The following is a 15,239-nucleotide window of genomic DNA, read 5'->3' as shown; positions in this document are numbered from 1 at the left end:
AGACGTTTACATACCCCTGTAGATTAAGATTAGCGTTCAAAAAATATATATGTAAATGGTTTTATTTTGCATAGAAAGAGTTGCATATATTTTTAATATGTTCTACAAAATAATAGCTTAAATTAACACAAACTATACTGCATTTAACACTCTTGGTTCTTAATATTGTGTGTTGTCTCCTCATGAATGAATGACTTTTGGGCTTTGTTGTGTATGAGCCCATAAACGTCCAGATTGATCAAACTTTACAAAAGTGGAGAAAAATACAAATTCGCAATGCATGTTGGGGAAAAATTGAAGAATTTACAGAACTTAGAGGATTTTTAAGAACAGCAGGCAGCAAACCATACTCATACACCCCTATTGCAAAAGGCCACAAACTGTCATTAGCTGTTTCCATCCAAGTTGCAAATTTAATTTATGCTAAATAAATAAATAAATATCAGAATATTCCATGTGTTTAAGAGAAAAATCACTTTCAAGGTAGTTTATGCACATTTTCTAACACATTTAGCAAATTTTTCACAAAAAAATTATCCACTATAAGGAGCCGTTCACACAGAACGCGTTTTTTAATTTCACTGCACTACGTTTACATTGTTTTTAAATGTAAACATGCACTAGACGGAAGTCTTTAACCATTGTGCTCGCATCTCACGTTTTTTTGCAGCGTCTCGCGCATGACACAGCATTCTTCATTTTTGCTGAACGAACATTTTTTCCCCATTCCACTGCCCGCGTCTCACGATTTTCAAAGCAAAAACACGTTCACACAGTTTGTGTGAATGACTCCTAAGCAAGTTATGCATTTTGGAAATCCTTTCCTCACCCTTTATTTCAACCAGACTAGGACAGGAAAATGTATTTGCTTTTTTTTATGCAATATCAAAAATGCCACATACAACACGATTACAAGATTAAGCTTAAAATTTAAACTGAATGTAAATGTATTTTTAAAACACAAGTGTAAATCCATTTATTTTTGTGAACTTAACCAAAAAAATTTATGTAAATTTAAATGTAAATATTTGGTCAAAAAGTCTATGTAGTTCTAAATTGAAAAAAAAAGATTTTGCAAGGGGTATGTAACCTTATGAGCAGAACTGTGCGTGGAAGATTTTACCACAGCACGGCCCCTCATTTCTTTTTTTACTGTTCTGAGCAGATTAACAGAAGCAACCATAAGACCATTTGCATTTGTTAGTGTAACAGACACATTGTAGATGCTAAACTGACCAAATGAAAAAAACCTGTTCACATACACTCCGTCTGTCAGACTGAAAATACAACTGCGTGTACTGACATGTGTCTGAGATTTGTCAACTGTACCATGGCTGTGAGAGAAAGAAAGAAAACAGTGCGTCTTACCGTTGTGAAAGCCAGGAGCTCCTCATCATTTAGCTTGTGAACAGGGTTATTCTTCTGAAAGTCTATGCTGAAAAGCAAAAAAACACAATCATTCAAAAAATCTGCATATAAAATAAGCCTAAGTTTCTTTTAGTTCACAGGTCAAGGACACAATTTAAAAAAAATGTCCCTCATAATGATGGAAATGCAAAACAGAGAGCTTGCATGTCTCATCCTTTGAGAAATGTGGATTTCACTGCATGAATATTACTGTACGACCAGAGAGTGCTTTCTAGTTGTGAGGTACTTGCTGGATAATCATATCTTTCCATAACCTCAACAAAAATGTTACCATATTATCATTGCTGCTGATTTTAGTGTGGGTATCTCATTAATCCACAATCAAGACTAAAAAATTTAATTTAAAACAATCTAGTTAGTTAGTTATTATAAAAAAGCTAGATATTTTAGATTAGAAAGTTTTAAATATGGATATTTTTCTTACAAAAACCAGCCCATCGCTTTGCTTCAGAAGGCCTTTATTAATCCCCTGGAGTCATATGGATTACTTTTATGATGAATGGAAGCACTTTTTTTACTTCAAAATCAGGACCGCCATTTACTACCATTATAAAGCTTGGAAGAGCAATGATATTTTTTAATATGTCACCTATATATTCTACATATCTATACGTTTATATGTTCGTCTAAAAGAAGAAAGTCATATACACCTAGGACAGCTTGAGGGTGAGTAAATCATGGGATAATTTTCATTTTTGGGTGCATAGTCCCCATTTAATTTTTGGAAAATACAGTCCATGTATTTCATTAGAGGAATTAAAACAAAGTTGTCACAAAAGTCAAAAGTATAAAATATGAGGTTGCACATCTCAAACATAACTCAGCAGTTCAATTATTTAACCCCATTATTATAACGTAGCACAATATTCTAGGTAACATCAGCTACTTTCCTCAAGCTGCAACCGTCTCTCATTTGCATCACAGTTCTTTACGTTAACAGAGGATAATAAATGTACAGCAGGCTGTTCGCATTCCAAGAGAACACCGTTAAACCGTACGTGCGGTTTTGCTTGACTGCACCACTGACGGCCCATAATTCACCTTCAACCATCATGCAGCCCAATTAAGGTCCCTGGCCTGCATAATTACGCCCTGCTAATTATTCCACGCCTGCAATTTGTCTCCTAGCAGCCAGTCGGGCAAGATGACGACCTTTCTACAACGAACAGGATGCACAGGCTGGTACAACACTAATTAGAGAGCAGTGTAGGAGAACCCCGCACCTCCTCCCGGGGCTAAGATGGGGGTGGATGACCACTCTCAATGCGCACTTGGCCACAAAGAAAATTACAAAACATACAATATTCTGCAAAACAGAGGCCTGATGCAGCACTTCAAAGTTACCAAGATAAATCATGTCTAAATAACAATAATTTACACATCCCGGACATGATTAAATTGCCGACTGGAACTAAAATACTACAGCTTATAAAACTTATCTCAAGGATAAGAAGACAGAAGATTTTTGTCTGTATGAATTTAAGCACATTTCAGCCAGAGGACCTGTTTAAGTCATACTCGTAAAGCTTTTGGCTTGGGCTTTGACAACCTGACTTTCAGAAGTATGTTCAATATCACATGCACAAGGTAGACTCTTAAAACGGTCTATAATAAAGTGTCAGAAACCAAGAAACATACACATACAGTGAGGAAAATAAGTATTTGAACACCCTGCTATTTTGCAAGTTCTCCCACTTAGAAATCATGGAGGGGTCTGAAATTGTCATCGTAGGTGCATGTCCACTGTGAGAGACATAATCTAAAAAAAAAAATCCAGAAATCACAATGTATGATTTTTTAACTATTTATTTGTATGATACAGCTGCAAATAAGTATTTGAACACCTGAGAAAATCAATGTTAATATTTGGTACAGTAGCCTTTGTTTACAATTACAGAGGTCAAACGTTTCCTGTAGTTTTTCACCAGGTTTGCACACACTGCAGGAGGGATTTTGGCCCACTCCTCCACACAGATCTTCTCTAGATCAGTCAGGTTTCTGGGCTGTCGCAGAGAAACACGGAGTTTGAGCTCCCTCCAAAGATTCTCTATTGAGTTTAGGTCTGGAGACTGGCTAGGCCACGCCAGAACCTTGATATGCTTCTTACAGAGCCACTCCTTGGTTATCCTGGCTGTGTGCTTCGGGTCATTGTCATGTTGAGAGAGCCAGCCTTGACCCATCTTCAATGCTCTAACTGAGGGAAGGAGGTTGTTCCCCAAAATCTCGCAATACATGGCCCCGGTCATCCTCTCCTTAATACAGTGCAGTCGCCCTGTCCCATGTGCAGAAAAACACCCCCAAAGCATGATGCTACCACCCCCATGCTTCACAGTAGGGATGGTGTTCTTGGGATGGTACTCATCATTCTTCTTCCTCCAAACACGTTTAGTGGAATTATGACCAAAAAGTTCTATTTTGGTCTCATCTGACCACATGACTTTCTCCCATGACTCCTTTGGATCATCCAAATGGTCATTGGCAAACTTAAGACGGGCCTTGACGTGCTGGTTTAAGCAGGGGAACCTTCCGTGCCATGCATGATTTCAAACCATGACGTCTTAGTGTATTACCAACAGTAACCTTGGAAACGGTGGTCCCAGCTCTTTTCAGGTCATTGACCAGCTCCTCCCGTGTAGTTCTGGGCTGATGTCCCACCTTTCTTAGGATCATTGAGACCCCACGAGGTGAGATCTTGCATGGAGCCCCAGTCCGAGGGAGATTGACAGTCATGTTTAGCTTCTTCCATTTTCTAATGATTGCTCCAACAGTGGACCTTTTTTCACCAAGCTGCTTGGCAATTTCCCCGTAGCCCTTTCCAGCCTTGTGGAGGTGTACAATTTTGTCTCTAGTGTCTTTGGACAGCTCTTTGGTCTTGGCCATGTTAGTAGTTGGATTCTTACTGATTGTATGGGGTGGACAGGTGTCTTTATGCAGCTAACGACCTTAAACAGGTGCATCTAATTTAGGATAATAAATGGAGTGGAGGTGGACATTTTAAAGGCAGACTAACAGGTCTTTGACGGTCAGAATTCTAGCTGATAGACAGGTGTTCAAATACTTATTTGCAGCTGTATCATACAAATAAATAGTTAAAAAATCATACATTGTGATTTCTGGATTTTTTTTTTTAGATTATGTCTCTCACAGTGGACAATGCACATACGATGACAATTTCAGACCCCTCCATGATTTCCAAGTGGGAGAACTTGCAAAATAGCAGGGTGTTCAAATACTTATTTTCCTCACTGTACTTCTGGTATGTGTGATTCATTTAACTGTTGACAGTATGTGTATTTTCTCTGCAAGACTTAAAACTTCCATAAAAGTGAAACTTTTACCTTCACAGTGACAACCTTGCTACTCACATTCATATGTGTATTTAATAAAATTAATAAATTTTTATAAAACTGAAGGAATGGTGATTAAAAAAAAAAATTCAGATAAAAGTTAACATAGTAAAATAGTAAACTTTTTTATTTTTATTTAAAAGAGACCTATATGCCCTTTTCTTTTAAGTTTTGATTTTGTTTTTGGAGTCTACTAAAACTTTTCTTCACAAATTTTACATTGTTGCAGCACCTCTCTTCCTAGTCTGTCAGTAATGCTCTTTTTAGTTTCTGTCTCTATGAGTCCCCTCCATCTGAAAAGCGCAATGTCCTCTGATTGGTCAGCTGGACCAGTGTGTTATGATTGGTAAACTGCATTGAAAGGGTTTTAGAAATGCCACGCCCCTCACCATAACAGCGAGTTTTTAACATACTACTAACACAAATCAAGCAGGTCTTGCCCCTTTTTTGCAAATCAATTAAGAGGGAATTATTTAAATGATGAATATTGTGACGTGTACATTCCCGGAAGAAAACTCAAGACTAATTGAGGCGTTTTGCAATCGAGTTCAGAAACAGTGCTTACTGATATAGAGAATAACTCACTTCCCTTCACAGCCCTTTTTCATGCTCAAACAGCAACATTACACACTAAAGAAAGTTGAAAATATATAAAAAGGCATAATTTAACACATCTTATCTATAATAAATGTTATAAAAAAAAAATCAAGAGTCTGAAACTTTTTATCATTGTGTTGAGGACAGTCTACCATCTCTTAAAAGGAGGAACATCTAAATATTGAGCGCTGATGAAGCACAAGAGTGAAAGTCCCCATGAACAAGATTGATACAAATTGCAGCCTGGTGAATTCGACCGCAAGGTACATCCAGAAATGAGGTCACTTTTGTGTATCTGTGTATATTCATTAGTGCATTTTTTTTTTTTTTTTAAGTGAAAAAGACACTCAAGTGATTATTGCGTTTCATGATCGATCGCTGTTGTCACTTTAGAGTGCCCATCCTGTTACCACAGTCACAATTCAAACAGGACCGATTCAAATCGACTGAGACACTCACCATGTGGCCAATATAAGGGCTTGTTCCTCAGCGCTGAGGTCTGGGAGTTCATGTTCAGACGGCTCTGCCAGGTTAATCTGGTTCAGGACTGTATCATCACCCAGCTGAAGATCCTATAAACACATGATGAGAATCAGAGCAGATCCTAAAAAGACCTTAAAAATGCTAGAGGTATGACAAACACAGATCACACTTTAGATGAGCGAAAAAGGAGAGGCAACATGACATATTTAATATTGTATTATGAGCAGCATTTATAAAGCCCATTCTCCTGTCGAATTTTACATTGTAATCATTAAACAACCATTTAGCTCTTTATAATACCTTTAGAAGGGTTATTTCCTGAAATATTACCTCGAATTAGCAAATGATGTTAGCTCATGCATAAAAAAATCAATCATAATCAGCATTGATACTTATTAGCTGGGGCGGGGCATATGCAAATGAACATGGTCCTCTGCTTTAGCCCATTTAAAATCTAATTCGTTGACATTTACATCCTATTCCCATGAAACGAAGACCGCTCACGCAAGTATACTTTACCTGAAAAGCCATCACGACAAACGATAACAAAGACCTAGAAGAGTGCTATCAGCTCAGAGTTTGTAAGCAATACTGATCTTATCACATTTAATCCAAAAACTCAAGCAATCCTGGAAAAAATGATTTACTGGACTTTTAAAACGAGGCCAGCTAAGGGGAAACAGAGATAAGGTCCGGGAATTTTCTGTAAAATCTTTGTCTGTCCCCAATTTGTCATATTTGCAGCCAAAGCAGATAATACCAGACACCACACTGCCACTGCACAGATCAGCCAAACACTAGATAAAACTCAACTGCCTTCCAAAAATGTGCAATAAAAGTAAAGCACTGCCTCAGGGTGAGAGGAGAGAGACAGCGAGAGGAAGACGGGAAAGAATGGGACAGATGGAAATCTGCATAAAATATATTTTTCACGACCTTCACTGCAGCTCAATGTCATGTCTGCTGTCAGAAGTAAAATAAACGTCGCCCCCTGATGGATGGGAAAAGTAATGCACAATTCTTGCCCCCAAAAGGACTGTGACAGGTATTTCCATACCATGGGGCCAAAATGAGCACAAGACAAGAGCCAAAGGAGAGTGGAAATTGACTTGAAAGTTAATAGAAGTTACTCACCAAATTTGAGTGGAATATTAGTAGAAACGGCAACATAAAAAGTCGAATTTTAATAATATTCTGACCGTCACTCATGTACAGTGATGCAAGTAATTCAAGTGACATGAATTGTCAAATAAAGAAAACTCAAAATACATATACCCATCATGCATATGATGCTCTGGTGACAATGACCTGAGCTGATTATACATTTTAAAATAATAATAATAAAAATAATAATAATACAAAAATTAAATTAAATCAAACTAAATGGTTTATGGCCTGTAGATTTGCCAATTAACCACCAATGTCATGACATAATTCATAACAAAAGCTACTTTTAGACACTCCCATGTACCTTTGGTAAGAGTTCTTTGGGTGTTGGTGTGAGGGAGAGACTATCAGAATTAAAAACAGGTGAGTTGTCCTTCCGTTTGACATCTAAGATGAGTTGAGCAAGGAAGTTCTCCTGAAAACGAGTTCTCTTCCCTAGGGCACCTGAGGGAGACAAACATTTATTTAATCATTCATGCATTGCATCAATTCTTTCCTCATTCGCAGTGCTAGGTAATCCATATTTTCCGTCCATTCGTTCATTCATTCCATCTTTCAATTACTTCCGTCACGCATTGCCGTATATCCATCCTTCAATCACCAGCACAGAATCATCATTTTTCTTCTAGTTGTATTGCCTACCTGTCATGTTAACATCAAGTCCTGACAGATCGCGGGCTGTGTGCAAGTGTTCTTTGGCCCTGCGATATTCGTAGTAGGTCAGGCAGGTATAACTGCACTCCAGGTGAAACTGAATGGCCAGGCTCCTGTATGTGTTGTTGGTGAACAGCTCCTCACATTTACACACTACAGAAACAGAGGAAGGACCAGGTCATGAGAGGCACCATCTACACTTTTACACATTCAACATTTATTAAATTGCAACATGGGAGGGAGGGAGGGAGGGAGGGAGGGAGGGAGGGAGGGAGGGAGGGAGGGAGGGAAGGAAGGAAGGAAGGAAGGAAGGAAGGAAGGAAGGAAGGAAGGAAGGAAGGAAGGAAGGAAGGAAGGAAGGAAGGAAGGAAGGAAGGAAGGAAGGAAGGAAGGAAGGAAGGAAGGAAGGGGAAATAGAAAGAAAGAAAAACAAATAAGGGAAGGGGAAAAAAGGAAGGAGGAAGTTCAAATGAGGTAATAAGGAAGAGGAAGAAAGATGAAAGGAAGAATGTGGAATGAAGGAAGGAGAAAGTAGAAATGACGGAGGGATGAAAAACAAATCCGGGATAAAGGAAGAAAAGAGAAAGAAACAAAGGAAAAAAGACAAAGTAAGAAAGAAAGGAGGAAGAGCAAAAATGAAGAAAATAGTAATGAAGGAAGAATAAAGAAAAGGAGGAAGAAAGACATGGGAAGAGAGAATGAAGGAAGAAAAGAGACAGGAGGAAAGTACAAATAAAGAAGGATGGAAGAAAGAATGAATCAAGAACGAATGAAGAAAAGAGGAAAGGGAAAAAAAAGGATGAAGAATGAAAACAAAGGAAGAAATGAAGCAGTAATGAAGAGGAATAAATAACAAAGGAAGAAAGAAAAATAGAAGGGAGTAAAAACGATAAAGGAAATCAAACTAAATGAATGAATAAAGTAGTGATAATTGAGCCAACAGTCCACAGCTGTATATGCACTTTCAGCAATACTGCATGTATGAAATTGTGAACGCTAAACCCTTCATAAAGCTCAGCTTGAACACTTACTGTGACCTTCAGCGTGATCTGTGTGAAGATCTGAGTGTTTTAAAGTCTACTCATTTAGCATGGAAAAGCAGCACCTTTCCTCTCATATACTAACAGAGCTCCACATGATTCATGGGCAAGTCACGCACATGTATCTGTGAAGGGTAAGAAATGAGCGCTTCTCTTTGTTCTGCTCACACAAAGAGATGACACACAAACAGCGATTACCTCGTGTTAACAAAAAAATAAGCAGCAAGAAAGGCAGTCATAAAAATATCACAGTGAGCCTCGAGTATACTGACTAAAATAGATGAAATCCTGATTTTGAATTAATCATACATGCAGCCTACTTTTCAATGTCACATCTTCAAATGTCGTCAAATGTTATGAAAGCCTGTCATTAAAGAATAAGCATCTCTGCCTGTGGTATTTGAGGTTTTATTCCAGAAAGCGAAAGCAATGACTAATTGGGTACAGATATGATAAGAGAGATGATATTTTATTTCTAGATGGAGTTTCACTTTGAATTCTTTTTTAAATAATGTTAAATAAATTCAACTGATTACATAAATATATAATAAATTATAAATAAATATATTTTTATTATTATTATAATTTTTTTTTTTTGTTTCTTTACAGCAATTAATAAAAAATAATAAAAATAATGTGCAATTCATTGTACTTAACATTAAACAAACAAGTACAATTCATTAAATAAGTAATAATTTAACTATTATTATTAAAATAATGTGTTCGCTCTGAATACATTAGAATTTTTTAAAAATGTGTCTGCATATTGGTTATTTTATAAATATGTAAATATGCAGACTCTATAACGAAGATGTCCATGGCTAAATTAAATAAAAAACACATCATGCAACTCAATTTTTAGCTGATTGACAGCCCTACTGAACACTTCTAAACCTTTGCTACTGAATATTAAAAAACACCACCAAATCAGTTCCCCACAGACACCCTCCTGAAAGCGGTCACCTACAAACCTGCGTTTAAATCTTCAGTAGACCAGTGAAATCCCAGTGCAAGCTTGACATTTACTAACCACAATGATGAAAGACCTGCTCCAATATCCAGTCACCCATGTAACTCACTGAATGTAAACGCTGATTAAAAATTATTCACCTTTATCATTTACCAACTAATAAAATGCCTCATTGACTTCAAAGTCAGTGATAAATAAATAAACTGCTCAGACAAATTTGCTCGAAACATAAACCCTATTGAAATCTCATCTAGTGGTTAAGCTCTGAAGTGAAATATAACCTTATTGTTCAGAGAAATCTTTCTCTCTTTTCTGATCTTTTTGAAATACAAAAGTACTCAATATCCTGTGGGTGCATGAGTAGATAATGACTGCTAGGGTAAACACACTATCAGACAGTGTACTTTTATTCAGATTGAACTGTGAAGAACATAATTTTGTACTTATTTACACTGGTTAAACAGTCTGTTTTCCCACAAGACAATAAATGTGAACAATTTGAAGTTTGAATAAATTGGTGGGGTGGGGATTCAGACATCGTACTGGCTTTGAGAACCAACATTTAAAAAGGTCTTCAGATATCAGTTAAGATTCCACATGTAATCTCAGATTGCATTTACATACAAGACACTTTCTAGATGGAATATAAATGCCATGTTTCATTTCAAGCTTGTTTGGCCTTTCAGCTGCATCAGATCTTTCAGTAACAGATTCTGTTTGTGGGAGTATCAATTCCTGCCATTAGGAGCTCCATAATGCCATCTGGTCAGCAAGGACGGATTATGTTCATGCAAGGCCCTCAGTGAGTGATGTACTAATGAAATTAGATGGCAAATACGACATAAACTTGCAATTGCAAGATATAAAGTTGCATAAATGTACATTGAGACAACAAACCACGACCAGCTGCAATTAGGTAGTGATGCTGGGGAGGGGTCATGAACACATATCACCTTGTTTATTTCACATGTGGCAACAACAAAATCACATGCATTCAGACACAAACATTTCAATTTTACATTTATATCTAGATTTTCTATGCTTGAGGCCCCTGGTAGCAAGAAGTACAGGGGCTCTAGTCCCATTGGCCCAGTCCATAAGGTGACCTTGCTAGTTAAAGTTAGAAAGCAATTGCAAACCAGATATTTCAGACATTACCTTCCACACAGCTCAGCCAGCTATAGATTAAGGACAAAGCAATATATAGTATAGCTGTTTGAGCAATGAATTTAACAGTCCAGAGGGTTTGAGAGGCAGATGTGTTGATTGTTTAGATGTAGCCATTGCTGCAGCAAATTGATGCCCGGAGGCTGAAAGAATCTGTGTAGGTATATATATATGTATGTGTGTGTGGATGCATTAAGGGCAAAACACTCGTGTAAAAGAAAGGTTTTTCTGATCAACAAAGCAGTTACAGAGTAACTACAGAATACAGAGTTTCCCACACGTCAAAATGTACTATGCTGGTTTCTCCTAAAACGCTCCACAAATATAAATCTGAAGTCGACTAAGCAGAACCAGTCAAAAATGAAAGGAATCGCTCTGTCATCATTTAACATGAATATGCAAATGAGCCCCGCCTCCACTCACTCATACAGGGTCGTCTACAATCCGATGTATCAGAATGGTAATGCGTTTTATGATAATATACGTATAGTCAAGCAAAATGCTAATCATATCAAACAGCTAATAATGTGTTGCTAATGTTACACAAACCATGTTCCTGCTCACCATCTCAGAGTCCGACAGCTGCCTTCTAAAAATCAGTATCTTTAAGCTCTATTCGGACTGGACAAGTTTTCTAAACAACGTTTGAGTTACAATTCTTATCACTTGACGTCTGTGATTTCATGTACTGATTCTGTCGGGACTAACATCTCCATGTTTATTGCAAAAGTGAGTGTGTGTTTTCTAGACATAGGCATAGTTCATCATAACATATACATCATATACACAATTCACCCACTATATTGATAAATGTACCCAATTTTTCATATCAACAGAAAAATATACCGGTGTTACGGTCCCTAACATAAATGTCTAGGAGTCAAGGGACACATAACATAAGAGATGGACAACGACTAGCGTGTTCCAAAGTATTCTATTACAACACAAGACTCACAAAAGTAACCAAAAATGAGAGCCGGGGAACCTAGCTTTTCTTGAGACTCCACTGCTTCGCAGCACAATTATGATGATATGCTAAAGCCCACCGGCACATTAACATGATTGGTTACAAGATACTTTGTGACGTAAGAAACACAGAGTTTCTGAGACTTTTTGTGAGACTTTTTTTCACAGCAGTTTTAAGGAGAAAATACTCTGCAATGGTGTTGACTTATGAATTTGCACATGGTTTGTCTTAAAACATTAAAAACACCACATAGACATATAAACAACATTAAAAACTTGATTTCTGATTTTGAACAATACTGCTGTGAAGTACTACTGAAGGGATAATTCACCTAAAAATTAAAGATATCTACTCGCCTTCTGTGGAACACAAAAGGAGCTGGTTTGTGATGATTGTCACAACTAGTCTCTCAAAAAGGATAAAAAGTTACAATCAACTTCTCTCGTAAAGTCATATGACAGCTGTGTTAATACCTTCAGGAACATCTTGGTATGCAAAAAAGCTGATCGCACTCAGTCAAATAAGGAGAGCAAACTGTATAGTCTGTCTATATGCCAGGTTCAATTTGGCAGACTTGAGATTTTTATTTTCCTCTAAAATATAGGTTCTCATAACTTGAAAACAACAGGCCTATACTACAAATTAAAGAATGAACAAAGCCATAAAAATGGACTAGCTTCTAAACTTGGATGGATGTCCATTCTCTGATATTTAACTGCATGTTATTTCAGTTTAAAACGCTCTGAAATGCCTCTGAGGTCAATCAGTCAACGAGTCGGCTGACGTGAATCCATGGCGATCCCCTAATTTCCCCACAATTCTCTGTGAAGGACAGTGAATGCTTTTGGCAGTCAATACTGAAACTGACAACACACATCAGCGAGGTGTTATTTCAGCTTTGAGAGCTTCACAAATATAACATCATTCTGCAAATAAAAGCCTGGTGTGCCACTAGAGACAGGCATGATGTTGAGGTCTCTTGAAGCAGATCCACTCACCAACACAAGACAGAATTATCGCCTGTATCCTCTTGTAAATATTGCATCTGAACATCTACGCTGATTATCTATATTGGGGCATAGCTGATGCGTGTCTGATTAAAAGGCAGCGCAGGAAACTCATTCCGAAGGCACAGGAACCCAATTAAGATGCTGCTTTGCTGCAGAGCTCATTATTTAGACCACGATTCCCTAGCGAATCCACATTAACAACCAAAACTCTTCAGAGGAACGGGTCTATATCCTGCCACTAAAAGCAATGCAATCTTTGACTCCCCTTTTCCCCCTCAGAAACCAATTCATGGGCGTCTATAATGAATGGTTCAGTTCACACAAAGTAAAAGGAAATAGTTACCTCATGTATGATGCTGAGACCTTTTAAATTTCATCAACATGTTTAAAACATGTGTAATTCATAGCACTTTAATTCTTAAATGCATAAATATAAACTGAGCAGCTTATCAGAGTCAAAGATTTGTGTCAGAATCTTTTTCCAAAGCTGAAGAGAGACATTTTCCTTATTGGAGCAATGGAATGACTCTTTGAGACAGAGGTGTCCAAAAGACCGAGACCACTAGTGAAAATGCTTTATTATTATGTATATATTATTTGATTTTCTTCTCTTTTTATGTTTTAGCATTTGATTTGTCCCTCTTCCCAGATTTTCAGACTTTTGTACTTATATCATGCCATGATATGGAATAATTAGTGTTCGAGCACCGATGGTGCGAGGACCCTCTTGGAATTGCTCCGCTTATTTCCATATATAGGCAAATTATGGCAATTACATAGTACTTTAAAGAATATCATATTACACACCCATTAATTATATTAAATAATATCATATTACACACCAATTACTTATATTAAATGTAATTTATTCCTGTGATAGCAAAGCTGAATTTTCAGCACCCACTACAGTCTTCAGTGTCACATGATCCTTCAGAAATCATTCTAATATGCTGATTTGGTGCTCAGGGAACATTTATTTTCTTTTTCATTTTATCAATGTTGAAAACAGTTGTGCTGCTTAATATTTTTGAGGAAACTGATTCTTTCTTGATTCTTTAAAAAGAACAGCATTTACTTAACATCACTTTTTGAACACATCCTTGCTGAATAGCCTAAATGTTTTTCAAAAACCCACAAAAAAATATATCATACTGACCCCAAACTTTTTGAACGATAGTGTAAATAAATATACACATTCATATAGAGAGATTATTAAATCTGACTGTGTTGAAAGAGGTCTGTCTGACACAAGGGTGTCAAGTTATGACATTATCCTGAGTGTGAAATCCTCTACCTAAAAACCCAAATCCTTCTGAAACGATCAACAAATGAACAGAAGCAATATATGAGCCCAAAGGGAAATGCACATTTAACAGCATTTTTAAAAAGGCACACTGAAATATCCCAAAAATTGGCACAACACATTTCTTTGATGTGTTTTGTATTATGTTAAGGTTATAGGGTCAAATGATAGATCTCTACGGTTGTTAATTTTGGTGGTCATTTTAAGTGGTTTCCATGGGGACCGTTGGGAGGGTCCCATAATGTATGATCACTTTTCACATCATTGTGAGGACGTTTAGTCTGCAGAAAGCAAAACCCGGCCCAACACTGCCCACGAAAACACTCCGATCACAAACTTTGGGAAACCTCATTACTCCACCTTTGGCATGTCACTGCGTCTCTATTTCACACACAAACATGAAGTGCTGACATCATCATAGTGACGGCGTCACTGTCACCACAGAAATATGAACACACGCACACACTACTGCAAAAAACACACAGCCTGAATCTCCACGTCGCCCCCTAGTTGACATCAGCTTCTCTAAAGATGACCCACTTAATAAGAGCTGACAGCTGTGTCATCTCTCCACTAAAGAGCGTCTCACGTCGCTGACATGTGCCTTCAGCAGCTGAAGTGACATCAGGATCTGAGCTGTGAAGAAATCTGAGGCAGCACTGGGATCTGAAATCCTTTTAGACACTCAGGATTCCAGTTTCCCCAAGGATTTGTTTCCACTAAAAAAGCCCACACCCTAATCTGAAGTAAGTTCAAACATTACATTCCAAGAGATATCAGGCCCAAAAAGACCTGTGATCCATTAAGAAAAAAAGAAAAACTACTGCCACAAGGGTAAACAAAAAATTGATGATGCTGATTGATTGTCAAGCTAAGCTACTAAACCTAATTGTTTAAAAAGTTTTGTATTAAAAAGTGTATTAAAATCCCTGATTGTTTTTATTCCCTTAAATGCTTTTTCGTAATTACTTCATTACACTGTTTTTGTCAATTTCAGTCCAAGATGTTTAAAATAATGATTTCTTTAAAAAGAAAAAACCTTGCAAACGTTGGCATATAGCGCAACAGTGTGTACTTTTTCAGCAGCCTGGGTTCAAGAAGAATTG

The 15,239-nt window shown here is 37.3% G+C and overlaps 1 protein-coding gene across 1 annotated transcript in view; it reads right to left on the bottom strand.

Moving 5' to 3' along the window:
* Positions 1-15,239, bottom strand: part of ttc27 (tetratricopeptide repeat domain 27) — an 83,304-nt gene that overhangs the window by 56,399 nt on the left and 11,666 nt on the right. Inside the window, exons 2-5 of the mRNA XM_079852669.1 lie at positions 7,665-7,829; positions 7,327-7,466; positions 5,832-5,944; positions 1,369-1,435 (exon numbers count right to left, since the gene is read on the bottom strand). Of these exons, the coding sequence (XP_079708795.1) occupies positions 1,369-1,435; positions 5,832-5,944; positions 7,327-7,466; positions 7,665-7,829 (485 nt within the window). The remainder of the gene's footprint in view (positions 1-1,368; positions 1,436-5,831; positions 5,945-7,326; positions 7,467-7,664; positions 7,830-15,239) is intronic.

This window comes from Squalius cephalus (genome assembly GCF_949319135.1).
Source record: "Squalius cephalus genome assembly, chromosome: 20".
In the NCBI taxonomy this organism is placed as follows: domain Eukaryota; kingdom Metazoa; phylum Chordata; class Actinopteri; order Cypriniformes; family Leuciscidae; genus Squalius; species Squalius cephalus.
Note: the sequence above shows the minus strand (reverse complement) of the source record. Positions and strands in the feature narration are given on the sequence as shown.